The sequence below is a fragment of the Eptatretus burgeri genome, chromosome 15 (assembly GCF_056783735.1).
Source record: "Eptatretus burgeri isolate ZD-2024b chromosome 15, Ebu_testis_v1, whole genome shotgun sequence".
Taxonomy (NCBI): domain Eukaryota; kingdom Metazoa; phylum Chordata; class Myxini; order Myxiniformes; family Myxinidae; genus Eptatretus; species Eptatretus burgeri.
Window position 1 is genome coordinate 5,963,712 of NC_140975.1, and position 12,657 is coordinate 5,976,368.

At 41.6% G+C, this 12,657-nt stretch overlaps 1 protein-coding gene and 1 long non-coding RNA gene across 6 annotated transcripts in view; one reads left to right on the plus strand and one right to left on the minus strand.

Annotated features, from left to right (window-relative positions):
* Positions 1-6,227, plus strand: part of CNR1 (cannabinoid receptor 1) — a 47,495-nt gene extending 41,268 nt beyond the window's left edge. For both annotated transcript variants that reach the window (XM_085856342.1, XM_085856343.1), the window contains exon 2: positions 364-6,227. In XM_085856342.1, coding sequence (XP_085712468.1) covers positions 832-2,058 — 1,227 coding nt within the window. In that variant the 5' untranslated portion in view covers positions 364-831 and the 3' untranslated portion in view covers positions 2,059-6,227. The remainder of the gene's footprint in view (positions 1-363) is intronic.
* LOC147011402 (uncharacterized) overlaps positions 1-12,657 on the minus strand; it is a 189,865-nt gene that overhangs the window by 44,646 nt on the left and 132,562 nt on the right. For all 4 annotated transcript variants that reach the window (XR_015051766.1, XR_015051765.1, XR_015051763.1 and 1 more), the window contains one exon: positions 9,400-9,512. This is a non-coding gene — a long non-coding RNA (uncharacterized LOC147011402). The remainder of the gene's footprint in view (positions 1-9,399; positions 9,513-12,657) is intronic.

Sequence of the window (12,657 nt, forward strand, 5' to 3'; positions counted from 1 at the left end):
TTTTCAGTGATTTCCAACAAAAAAAATGCCAAAATTAGAATTGTGGCTGATTTTGGAACTTCAGGTGGATATACCCACGTAAAATCTATTTCTGTCTCAAGGAATCTAGTTATGACGAATGAATTGAGTATGTAAAAGTTAAAAGTAAAAGGGAAAGTTGCAAACTATAACTCTGTGAGCACTGTTGATGTCAAATTGAATGAATAGGATATCAGGTTCACTTGAGTGACCTAGCAGTATTGGCGGTGGAGGTTTTGCACTCTACCGAGTGCTCCCCCTCTGGTTTAGCCTGTATTTGTGTAAATGAAGATGAAGAGCATGACACTATGTCCTTCAAGCTGAACACTTGATTTTGTTTTCCAGGTCAGTGATCTCCAATAATTTCCTCATCTATTCACATTGGCCGGAGATCGAGTGGGACAGCGTTCCATCAGGACGAATGGATTAGTGGTGAGGTGGGAAACCAGGGCCTTGAAAATCCAAGACTGATGGCCGCTTTCATTTGCCGCTTGTGTGGACAGGGACCTGCCTTGAGTTAAATTGATGTAAACACAACGGGATTTACTTTCTATTTATTCCCTTTACTGCGTGATTGACCGTGCTGCTGTAAAGTGGTGCCCTTTCACTGGGACCCCCCCTCCCCACCCCCCTTCCCACCACACTGCTAACCATTCTGAAAGGATCGTCATGTTTGGAGCACTGGAATGTCATTGGTGTGGTGGTTTGAGGTATGGCAATGCAGGAGTTGATTTCCAAGATTATCCAAATTAAAAAGTGTCAAAGCTTGACCTAAGGTGACCTCACAAAGCTGGATAAAAAAACTGTAGCACAATGAAGAGTTTGGCAGATTTCCAGGCTTTGTCCATAGATATATTAGAGGCCACCCAGCAACCACCTATCCCCGGGCCCATTGGACCTGACCGCTGGCCAACCAACAGTTCATCCACCTCACTCAACTGCAGCGGAAACTTCATGGACATGGAATGTTTTATGATCTTGACCCGTGAGCAGCAGGCCGCCATTGGAATCCTCACCATCACGTTGGGATTCTTCACGGTTCTTGAGAATGCCTTGGTTCTCTTTGTCATATTCCGTACTCCCAGCTTGCGTGGAAAGCCATCGTACCTGTTCCTAAGCAGTCTGGCAATTGCGGATCTCCTCGCGAGTGTAATCTTCGTCTACAGCTTTACGGACTTCCATGTGTTCCATCGAAAGGACACTGAAGGAGTGTTTCTATTCAAGCTTGGAGGCGTCACGGCATCTTTTACGGCTTCGGTGTGCAGTCTGTTTCTCACCGCCATAGACCGTTACATATCTATCCACCGCCCCCTTTCCTACAGGACCATTGTGACTCGTGGTAAGGCAGTAATAGCCCTGGGAGTGATGTGGTTGTTGGCTGTGGTCACAGGCACCCTACCTTTACTCGGTTGGAATTGCCGGCGCCTACACTCGATTTGTTCGGACATCTTTCCACTCATTGATGAGAGGTATCTGCTATCATGGATCGGCCTAGTCGCGTTGCTCCTCCTAATCATTGTGTACGCGTATGTGTTCATCCTCTGGAAGGCTCACGTCCACACCACTACCATGATGCGTCGTGCGACGGCTCTTAAAAGGATGTCCCAAGCAGAGAAGCGGAAAGCTGATGAACACCGGATGGACATTCGACTCGCCAAGACACTAGTCCTCATACTCGCAACTCTCATCTTCTGTTGGGGTCCTGTGTTGGTCATCATGGTATATGATGTGTTTTGGCACATTGACGATTTCACGAAAATGGTCTTTGCCTTTTGCAGCATGCTTTGCCTCATGAACGCCACTATAAATCCAATTATCTATGCACTCCGTAGCCGAGACCTTCGCCGAGCATGCGTCTTGGTCTTCTGCCCACCACAGAGCACTACACAAGTTCTCGACAGCAGCCAGGAGTCAGAAGTGCTGGGACGAGGCTTAGCTTCCAATAGCACATTGGCGTCGGCTGCCCGAGACCCACCAGCAACTCGAAATACACAGGTCACCCTACTCAGTGCCAATGCAAAGCAGGCCGAAGGGGTTTGAACACCAAAGATCAAAAAGGAGACCTGCTGAAAACCCATCTGGCCTCTGGCCTATCAGACTTTACAGTGTTGTCCCTGACGTTTCACTACAGTTGAGAGCTGCCCTCATCAGTCAGTCCATCTGTTGTCTTAGAACTTATTAACCAATGGAATCATGTTGTGTTACCAATCGATGACATATTCATCTTACATCTCAAGTGATACTCGACAAAATGGACAGCTTCTGAAATGCCCCTCCCTCTCCCCCTTTCCCCCTCCACCTGATTCCTCCAAGAAAAAGAGGCAGTGGCACTTTTTCCTCATCAGATTGAGCTCGGTTTCACAAATGGAGTTTGATGTTAATATTTTTGACTCAATTATATGTTTGAGTTGAGAAGTTTATAGAGGAGGTCGAATAGCCATAAAGGTCCGCCTTGCCAAATAAATAACTCCAGAACCATAATCAAAGAAACTTTTGTTTTTCAATCCAATGCCCTCCTGAAACTTCGAGCACTGCATATTGCTCGTGCAATTGTTGTCCTGCAGTATATAATATCCAACTATAATTATAATCTAATTTTGAAGAGTATTAAGATTACCTTGTGACATGTTTCTGTTGGAAGGCTCTCTTTTCAACTGGTTTGTTTTGCTGGCAAGGCGACGCCTACATATTATGTATGCAATATGGTGGAATTTCTGCCCAATTACGACCCCAATCCTCCACTTCACACACCCCCCTCTCCCGGATATTCAATACAGTTCTCCTCCATTTACCTTTGTTTTGTCACAACCTCCTTTTCATTAAAACTCCTACCCTCTCTTTTATCTGCGAACTTTGCCCCCTTCTTTTCAGTTTCTCAGCTCTGAAGTTTTTCAACTTCTCTCGCATCCCTTGCACATGTACAATGTAAATAACCCTTCAAAGCTCGAGATAGAAACACCAGTTGTAGACCTATTATGATGTCAATGTTTGAAAGCCTATTTGCGCACCACATCTTGAGGTGGTACCCCGTCCCAACAGTGCCCACTGAAGATCTGCCTCGGCATCCAAACCCGTGACCCATCCAAAGCTTCCTCCACTCAAGCGTCCGACAAGTTTTGGGACAAGTTCCATTTGCTTGGTCACGTGCCAAAGATTAGAGTTTCTAAATCTCAAGCACTTCTTCGGCCAGCAAGTGGATCTCCACGACCCGTGCACTGTACAAAGAACCACGGTTAATCCTCGTAAGATGAGGTGTATGTCTCAATCTCATGCAGGATGTGAATGATTTAATCGATGGTATAGAGCTTGTAACTGTGACGTCACCACACTTGCGAGCACCCATCTTGGATTACAAGCAAACATATTGAAAGTACAGGTGGACGGCAACAACGTGTTTACATATATTTGATAAAATGGGAGATTACATGGTGAATTTTTGCACTGTATTTTGTTGTGGCAATCGTGCCGATAGGGGGATTGGTTGACGTATCATAAACTGCCTACAAGAAACATGACAAATATTTCAATATGGAGGCTTGACTTCAAGTTATGAGGGATGTTTGAGAGGGATTCAGAATGAGATTGTCAAGGTAGTCCAAGAAACGGCAAATTTGTCTTTTATTTCTCAATACCTAATGATGTACATGGAGTAAGGGGGTACGTGTGGTGTGTGTGAGTGAAGATGGTACAGTCGTAGAACACTTACCTTGAAGCTGAATCGTCTGGGTTTGAGTCCCAACACAATTATAAACTGTCCGATTGACGATTTGCATGCAGAGTGCTGCATCACAGATTGTGCTGACACTTGGATGGACTTCAAGCTGGTTGTCCCATCAGCTGACATTATTTGTTTAGTTGGTGTCTTTCTTGAAGAGTTGGAGAAAGAAGATAATGCTTTGGGGAAGGATGAACATCAGAGAGTATTACAGAAGATAGCAGAGCAGATAAGCATTATGTTAACACACACACGTGCGTGTGTGTATATATGTATATGTGTGTATGTGTATAAATTGCATATATATCATATCATCATGCTTATCTGTTCTGCCAACATGAGTCCGCGTCATTAACGTATTGTAGGCCGACCTTTGCGCGTACGACATGAAAGCCATTCGTCATAAAAACAGCCGCATCACTGATCCAGGTCGACGTCAACTGGTTGTAGGAACCCAAACTTTTCCACGCCTTCATCTCTTCCACTCCAGCAAGTAAAAACTTTCATTAAAACACAAGATAATTCACCATAATTGGATATAAAACGGTTGGCAAAGTTCATCTCGTTTCTGGACCATGCTGTCTTTTGAAATTCATTTGTGGGTCTGTGTTGCCTAACGCTAACCCTAACCCTAACCCTAACCTAACAGCTGTATTCTGAAATTCATTTGTGGGTCTGTGTTGCCTAACCCTAACCGTAACCTTAACCCTAACCCTAGCCTTAACACTACCCTTAACCCTAACCTTAACCCTACCCCTAACAAACCTTAACCCTAACCCTAACCCCAACAGCTAACCCTAACCCTAACAAACCCAAACCCTAACAGCTAACCCTAACCCTAACAAACCCTAACCCTAACCCTAACAAACCCTAACCTTAACCCTAACCCCAACCTTAACCCTAACCTTAACCCTCACCCTAACCCTAACAGCTGTATTGTGAAATTCATTTGTGGATCTGTGTTGCCTAACCCTAACCCGAACCCTAACCCTAAACCAAACCCATGTTTTGTTATAATATCACTCTCGACAAATTGTCCAACGTATCAACACACCCAAGCTTCGGAACACGCTTTACCCCAATTTTTTGGTCATGACAAAGCACACAAACTACAATGATACCGATTTTCTACTTCACCGATCGTGAATGGACTGAGGATTGGGGCATTGTCCTCCGCTTGTACTCCAATATGGCCGTGGGGTCGTGTGTGCTCACAAATTGCTGACGTCACCAAACACCTTCCATTTCAATCGATGGTGATACAGTAAGTAAAGTAACCTGGAGTAATTCCTGAGCTTTAATTACACAAAACAACACAATTCCTTACCATTTGTATTCACAGCTGGAAGTTTTGCTGTTTTTAAATCCACACTAATCAGCGGATTTCTTTATGACGTCATTGTGCACGTCATCCACACTCCAGAACTCGCACTAATTCAGCAAATTTTCATCCAGAAACCTTTGGCCTTCGATGCATTTCCGACGAGCCAGACCGTATGGAAATAAATCCACTCCCGCGAGTTTGACGTCATTTAATCCATATTGCAACGTCATTTTTACATTCGCGTTACGTGACCCCGATGCGGTGAGACTACGGACGAGTCGTTCATTGCAAGGCTTCTTTCACTTGTAGATAAAAAAAAATTTTAAGCACTTTGGTGAGGGATGGAAAATGGATTCAGGAGAGCAAAAAAAAAAAGTAGAACAAAACAGACTTTGCAGGACGTTTGGACCATCCAGCCTGCACCACATGCACATCACAGGAGTTGAAGTCTCAAAGGAAACTTCTTCTTCAAACAATAAAATTGATTATCTAACATGAATATGAATGTTAAATGTGAATAGTACCTTTGGGACAGCATAATGATATACAAGTGTTCCATTAATGATGCGTTATTTATTTATTTATTTATTTATTTCTTGTTCGTTTGATCGAATAACTGGTTGGTTATGAATTTAATCAACTGTTTGTGTTTTAAACACATTGTCTGATGGATCAATTGGTCGGAACGTTTTAGCTACATCACGTCCATGCTGAATGGAACACGTACTTGTGCTGTGTACCTTATTAGTACCACTGCTGCTTACCCCCATTTACCCCACCGACGTAACACCAGCCTATGGGGTGCAGCCTGATTGTAACGACAAAATATACGTCCACCTGTAAGATTAGCATCACACCTGTTTCACTGTGACGAGTCGCGAAAATAGGGAAAATCAAAACCAGACATATACATATACATATAATATATATTTATTTATTTATTATTGCACTAAAGTCTATGCTTGTTGCAGTTGGATATAAAACATGCCATTGTTTTGCTGTTGTTTTTCAGGTTACTGTGACGTCATTGATGATACATGCATTGTGTTTGTGATGAGTATTATTTAGAAATTGCTTTGGTTTCGGATGGACGTAAATGATCAGTTGGTGTTATTAAAGCCTTGTTAGTACAATCAAACAAGTGCACGTTGTGTTTTTTGTTTTTAATGAGCCAATCAAAGGCTTTCACAGAATCACGTGTGTGGTGTTTGATTGTGTGTGTTTTCTTCTCCCTTTGGAAATCAAATGTGGAATTGAGAGTTTTCATTGCAGTGTGTGTGTGTGTGTGTGTGTGTGTGTGTGTGTGTGTGTGTGTGTGTGTGTGTGTGTGTGTGTGTGTGTGTGTGTGTGTGTGTGTGTGTGTGTGTGTGTGTGTGTGTGTGTGTGTGTAAAGAGGTAACATTCCAGTTGGATTGGGGCTAATAGAAGAAGAATAAGTAGAGGAAGAAAAAGAAGACACGCCATTGCTATGCGTTGCTATAGTAACGTTATGACTGAGGTCGCTTTTCCACGTACACAGTGATACAAGTGATGGGGAGAGGGGTAGGACGAGGTGGATGAGCAGGAAAGGGGGCTTTGCGCTCCGAAAACACCATAACGAAATACACTCGTGCCATTCACATAATACATACAGTAAGCCAAATAAAGTGGTTGGAGAAGGGTGGATTTTTTTAATTTGTTCGTATGCAGCCTGTGGCTGCTTGGCTGTATCATTTGGTGGGGGAACAGCTGTGCCACTGATGCAGTGCCCCCTGTCACCAGTGAGCCGGTACTCATTTTGCCAACCCTTGAGTCAACCACCTGGTGTTAATTCAACAAAACGACAGGGGACCTTAAAGCCAGCCACCTTAACCACGAAGCCAACACGAGACTTAGGGATGGATGATGAATGTTAAAGAAAAGGGAGGAGATGGGTCGAGATGAAAAGTGGGGAGGGAGAGGGAATGAATGGTACGGTGGTACGGGAGGAATATGGTGAGTGGAAGTTCATGGAATGTGTACGAGGCACACATGAAGTCAAGAAGAAAGAGGTTGGGTGCCGATGAGGAGTAGGGGGGAGTTGCAGGGGTTGAGGTTGGGGGGGGGGGTTACTGGGACCCAATAATTTTCCAAATGCTGAATAGACAGACATTCGTATGGAATTCAAAGCTTATATTGTGAATTTCTCACAAATTAAAATGTGTGTTAGATTTTGTGAAAGGCAAAACGTACAACTTTAGCACCAATAAACCAACATGCATGCCTGGTGCTGGCTTAATGGTTCGGTTGGTGGGCTTGGGATCCGAGGATCCTGCGTTCAAATCCCATTTGGCTGTTGAATTAATACATGGTGGGGTTGACTATGCCTGTCATTCTTCTGAGGTTGGCAAAATGAGTGCCACCAGCATCCTGGCATACTGTGTTGGAATAGTGACCTGTCCAGGATTGTGTCCAATAGCCAAGGAGACTGCGTTGGCAGCACCAAAGCTCTGTGCAGAGTTTGGTCCCAATAGATGGATGGATATCAATATGTAAGGAGACATCGTCAACCCCCCCGCCCCCGCACTCGCCTATCCAGTTTTGCTATCCTATGAAATTAAATAAATAGTGTTAAACATCATGGACACAAAATTGGCCTCATGTTACAAAAACAACTTCTCTTTGTCTATTGTCCTCTTCATTCACTTGTTTGTTACGTTGATTCATTCACATTTATTTATTGTACTGTGAGCCATCACGCGTGGGCAGTATCCATTACCATCAATTGGAAGCCCAACACTTCCTCAAACCGGGAAAACAGCTTGGAGCCATCTTAATTGCTGACGTTATGGGAAAATTGAAATGTCTGGTCGTTTCGTGAGATGGCACTTAATGATGAGCCCAAGCAGCCAATGGTGAGTTTGAAATGCAATCGAGGTAGCATGAGGAAATTGGTTCACAAGATTGCAAAAGAGTGAAAAGTCCCGATATTATACACATTTGTGCCTAATGTTCCATTTTGCCATTCCACAAGCACACAAATCCAATCTCTCCACTCCCGGCTCGACAACACACTCAACAAAGGGACAATTTCACACCGGTTTAAATGGCCCGCAGGTTGGCCCACTGGGAGTGAGGAGCTTTGTCATTTCTCATACACCTGTAGGCGTTTTCCAATCTCCCAGTCCGCGTTTTCATTACAAAGAGAAGAAAATTTCCAAGAATCAGTTTGAAAATGTGACTTTTATAAGTGTCATCAAGAATGGCTTCCACTTCACATCGAGCAGTGGCTGGTTTGGCCTGATCCCTTGCTTGTCTAATATATCTCAAACTTTTCATGCTTCTTCTGGATTTCATCTCAAAAGTAATGTACAAGTTAGAGATCGATAAACACAAGTCTTATTCAACTGGCTTATAGACCTGACATACAAATTGAATCGTCAGTCCATCGATGCTGAAGTAATACGAGTTCGGACTTTCTTTCTCAAACAGATGCTGCACAATGAGGTGATGCACCATGTTTTTGAGTGTTGGTGTGTGAACGAGTTTGTGATACTGTCTGTGCACAACCTGCTTTGCCATCATGTCCAGGTGTCAAATTGTAAATTACTGCAATAAATGAATACTGTATCTCAATGGAATATAAATATCAGATCATCTCATGTGGTCAACACAGCAATCTCGAGATGAATCTTAAACCTAAAGCCCAACATGAGGTTGCCAGCAAGGAAGCTACTTTACAAGTGTAGCGGGAAATATAAGTGAGGACACTGGGTGATTGAACCACAGGATAGACCAACAAGGACACACCAATTGCGGTGCATCAGAGCTTATTTCCCACAGGTTGTTTTGCATGTGCCATATGACAGGATAAAAACCCCCTAAGCAAAAGACAAACCATACACAGTGGGTCAATTATGGTATTTGTAATGTTACATGTACTGTATCAACCCCACAATAAACTTCTTCTTTTTCAAGTGATTTACATCCATTCCATTATTCTACGCTCTCAACTACTTTACGACAGTAGGGCAGCTTTTAAACACTTCATTCTGTCACTACACTATAGCTGTATCTCACTCAGGATGCGACAACAAGCCGAACAATTCGAATCATGTAATGTCACATGGACACCCGAGTTTTGGTACCTGACCATTTAAATGAAAGTAACAAATCATTAACTAGAGATTAATAATATAACAATTCCATTAAAGTTATAAAACTTCCATCCATTAAATACCAAATAAACAGGAATTCCTTTACAAATATTATGTACCATAGCTACGATAATTATACTTTAATTATCACAATAATTCCGAGAACATTGCATTACGCACGGCCTACTTTTACATCGGCATTCATTGCAAAATGATGATGAACTCACCGCTAACAGGCGGACGGTATAGCTCGAACCAGTGGTCTGAACTATTCAGCGAGTGTCACACCATAGAGTCGTAACATGGAGTCAGTACTCAAGGTGAGTTGTTGCAACAATGCCTGGATAACAAAACAAGATTGATGTCGTGCATAGCACGATACGTGCAAAATCCAAAAAACAAATTTGACCTTAAAAATAATTGGTGGTTGAATAAAATGACCAACGAGAAAAAGAACAATCAGAGATTGCAGACCCTCAACAGGACTTGCCTTGCATAGTGTTTGTGTAGTTTGATTTTGTGTATTTTGTGTGATATTTGTGTACAGTGCGTTATGTAATAAATAATAGACATAACTACAACTGCCGCTTTATAACTGCTGGCAGTCCTGGTACGAAGACGCTCTGCTTTGATCAGGCACTTGGCCCTGACCCATGACGTTTATTATTATTCCGTGACATTTAAGAATCCAAAAAAATCCAGATCAAAAAATTAAATAATTCCGGCTACCAGACCATGCTTCCGATCAGGTTGGAATTTAAAACATATATTCGCCATCTCCACCAGATCATAATTTTGAAATTTCACGTCGATCGATGAAGCGGTTCAAGAGAAAGAATTTTTTAAGATTTTCGCTCAATCCAATATGGCTGCCAGACCATGTGACATGAATTATTCCTGAATACCTTGGTATCCACAAGGCTTGGGGGACATTTGTACGACGTTTACCCCTCGATCTTTCCAGCCATTCTGGTAAGAAGATGTTTTTATAGGTTTTAGGGTAAATCCAATATGGCTGCCAAACCACGTAACCTATGACATCATATGTGCGAATGTTTTGTTCCTCATGGATAGGCAGCCATATGTGTAAAGTTTCACCTCGATCTGTTCAGCCATTTCAGAGAAGAATATTTTTGAAGGTTTTTCTCATTTTTATGTTTTTTAAACATGGCTGCTGATTCATATGACCAATGATGTCATCAATTTTTTTTTTTCTGTGGACCAATTTATCGCTAGATGACCCTCAAAAATGTTCATACTGATCGGATACAACATTCTACATATGCAATTATGACGTCATAATGAAGGAACCTATGACATCATAAAAAATCACACTATTCCCCATGAGAAGCACTTGCCAGGTGCAAAGTTTCAATTTTTTCCTCGGTGGGGTTTCTGAGATACAGAGGTCCAAAATGTTTCCATTTTCAAACACGGCTACCACATCATGTAACATATGACATCATAAAAATCATTAAAACGTCATACATGAGTCGTCACTCCTATAGTGAAATTTTTATCTCAATCCGACAAGCGATTGCAGAGAAAAAACATGAAAGTTCTGTGCGGCCAAACAGACAAACACACAAATGAAAAATCACTCCTAGAGTCACAACTTGGCAAAACAGCACTGAGTAGATTGCCACTCGGTAGAGTGCATACCTCTGCCAGGTGGAACAGTTCACGCTTTTCATCCCACTAATGGGCTGGATCCAAACCAAAATCCAATCTGCTTGTTCTTGTCACCTATTCAACGCATCCACCTTGTTTTGTCATAACTCGTCCACAACTTTTGGAGATATAGTGATATATTTTGTTTTTGGTCTCATCTATCAACTTTAGAAATTAGGCCAGTGTTGGCCTTTTAACCTTAAAATTAATTGGTAGTTGAATTCATTGACCTGATATGCAAATATTGTTCAAATTTCAAGTCAATCGGATGAAATTTGAGGATTTTAGAAAATTTGTCTCAAATTGGCCTATTGGCCTCTGTAGACCTTTTTGGTCGACCAAATTTTAGGAAACTTCAATGCGTGACCGTCACAGGTTCGGTGACATTAATCTCTGAAAATTTCAGAACGATCAGTTGAATGGTTTGGGCTGGAGGTGAGCGGGCGGACACGGACACACACACACACACACACACACACACACACACACACACACACACACACACACACACACACACACACACACACACACACACACACACACACACACACACACACACACACACACACACACACACACACACACAATCAACATAATTGGCAAAAATGTTCTTTTTTTGCCAAGTAACAAACAAGAAAAAGACATCATGCAGAGCATGATACTTGCAAAATCCAACCCCCTCTCCAAAGTTTGCCATGGATACATCAAATTGCCCATTTCATGAAGATTAAAATTGACAATCTTAATTAAAGCTCAGGTCAATGGGATGAAAATTGATTATTTTAGAAGTTTGACCTTGAGTTGACCTTTTGACCTCAAAAAAGTCGATGGTTTCCCAATTCAGTGATGCAATATGCAAATCTTGTTCAACTTTCAAGTCAATCGGATGAAAAAATATTTTAGAAATTTGACTTCAAGATGACCTTTGACCTTAAAATCAATAGTCTTCTCAGTTGAGACTACCTCTACAGTTTGGTTAAGTTTCATGACTATCGGCTTAGAATTGTGACCTGTAAGCAAGACAGACAGATAGAATAACAAGAAAAGGAAGTCGTGCAGAGCACGATACTTGCAAAATCCACCCCATTCTCCAAAGGTTGCCATGGATACATCAAATTGTACATTTCATGAAGATTAAAATTCACAATCTTAAATCAAAGCTCAGGTCAATCGGATGAAAATTAATCATTTTTCAGATTGAAATTGATGATTTTAGAAGTTTGAACTTGAATTGACCTTTTGACCTCAAAAATAGTTGCTTTCCCAATTCAGTGATGGACTTTGCAAATTATGTTCAACTTTCAAGTTAATAGGATGTAATTTGATGATTTTTCAGTTTAAAATTGATGATTTTTTAAGTTTGAACTTGAGTTGACCTTTGACCTTCAAAACTTAAAAATAGTTGGTTTCCCTATTCAATGACACAATGTGCAAATCGTGTTCAAATTTCAAGTCAAATGAATGAAAAATGCCGATTTTAGAAATTTGACCGCTAGATGACATTTGACCTCAGAATCAATGGGCTTCTCAGTTGAGAATACCTCCACAACTTGGTGAAGTTTCATGAAGATTGGTTTAAAATTGTGACCTGCAAGTGAATGACGCAAACAGACACACAGAATAACAAAACCGACTGACCAATAAACATGAAAAAATTTCGATTTTGCAAGTAACAAGATATATGTCATGCAAAGCATGATACTTGCGAAACCCATCAAACAAATTTGACCTCAAAAATAATTGGTGGTTGAATTCAATGACCAAATATGCAACTCCTTTTAAATTTTCAAGTGAATCGGATGAAAATGTACAAT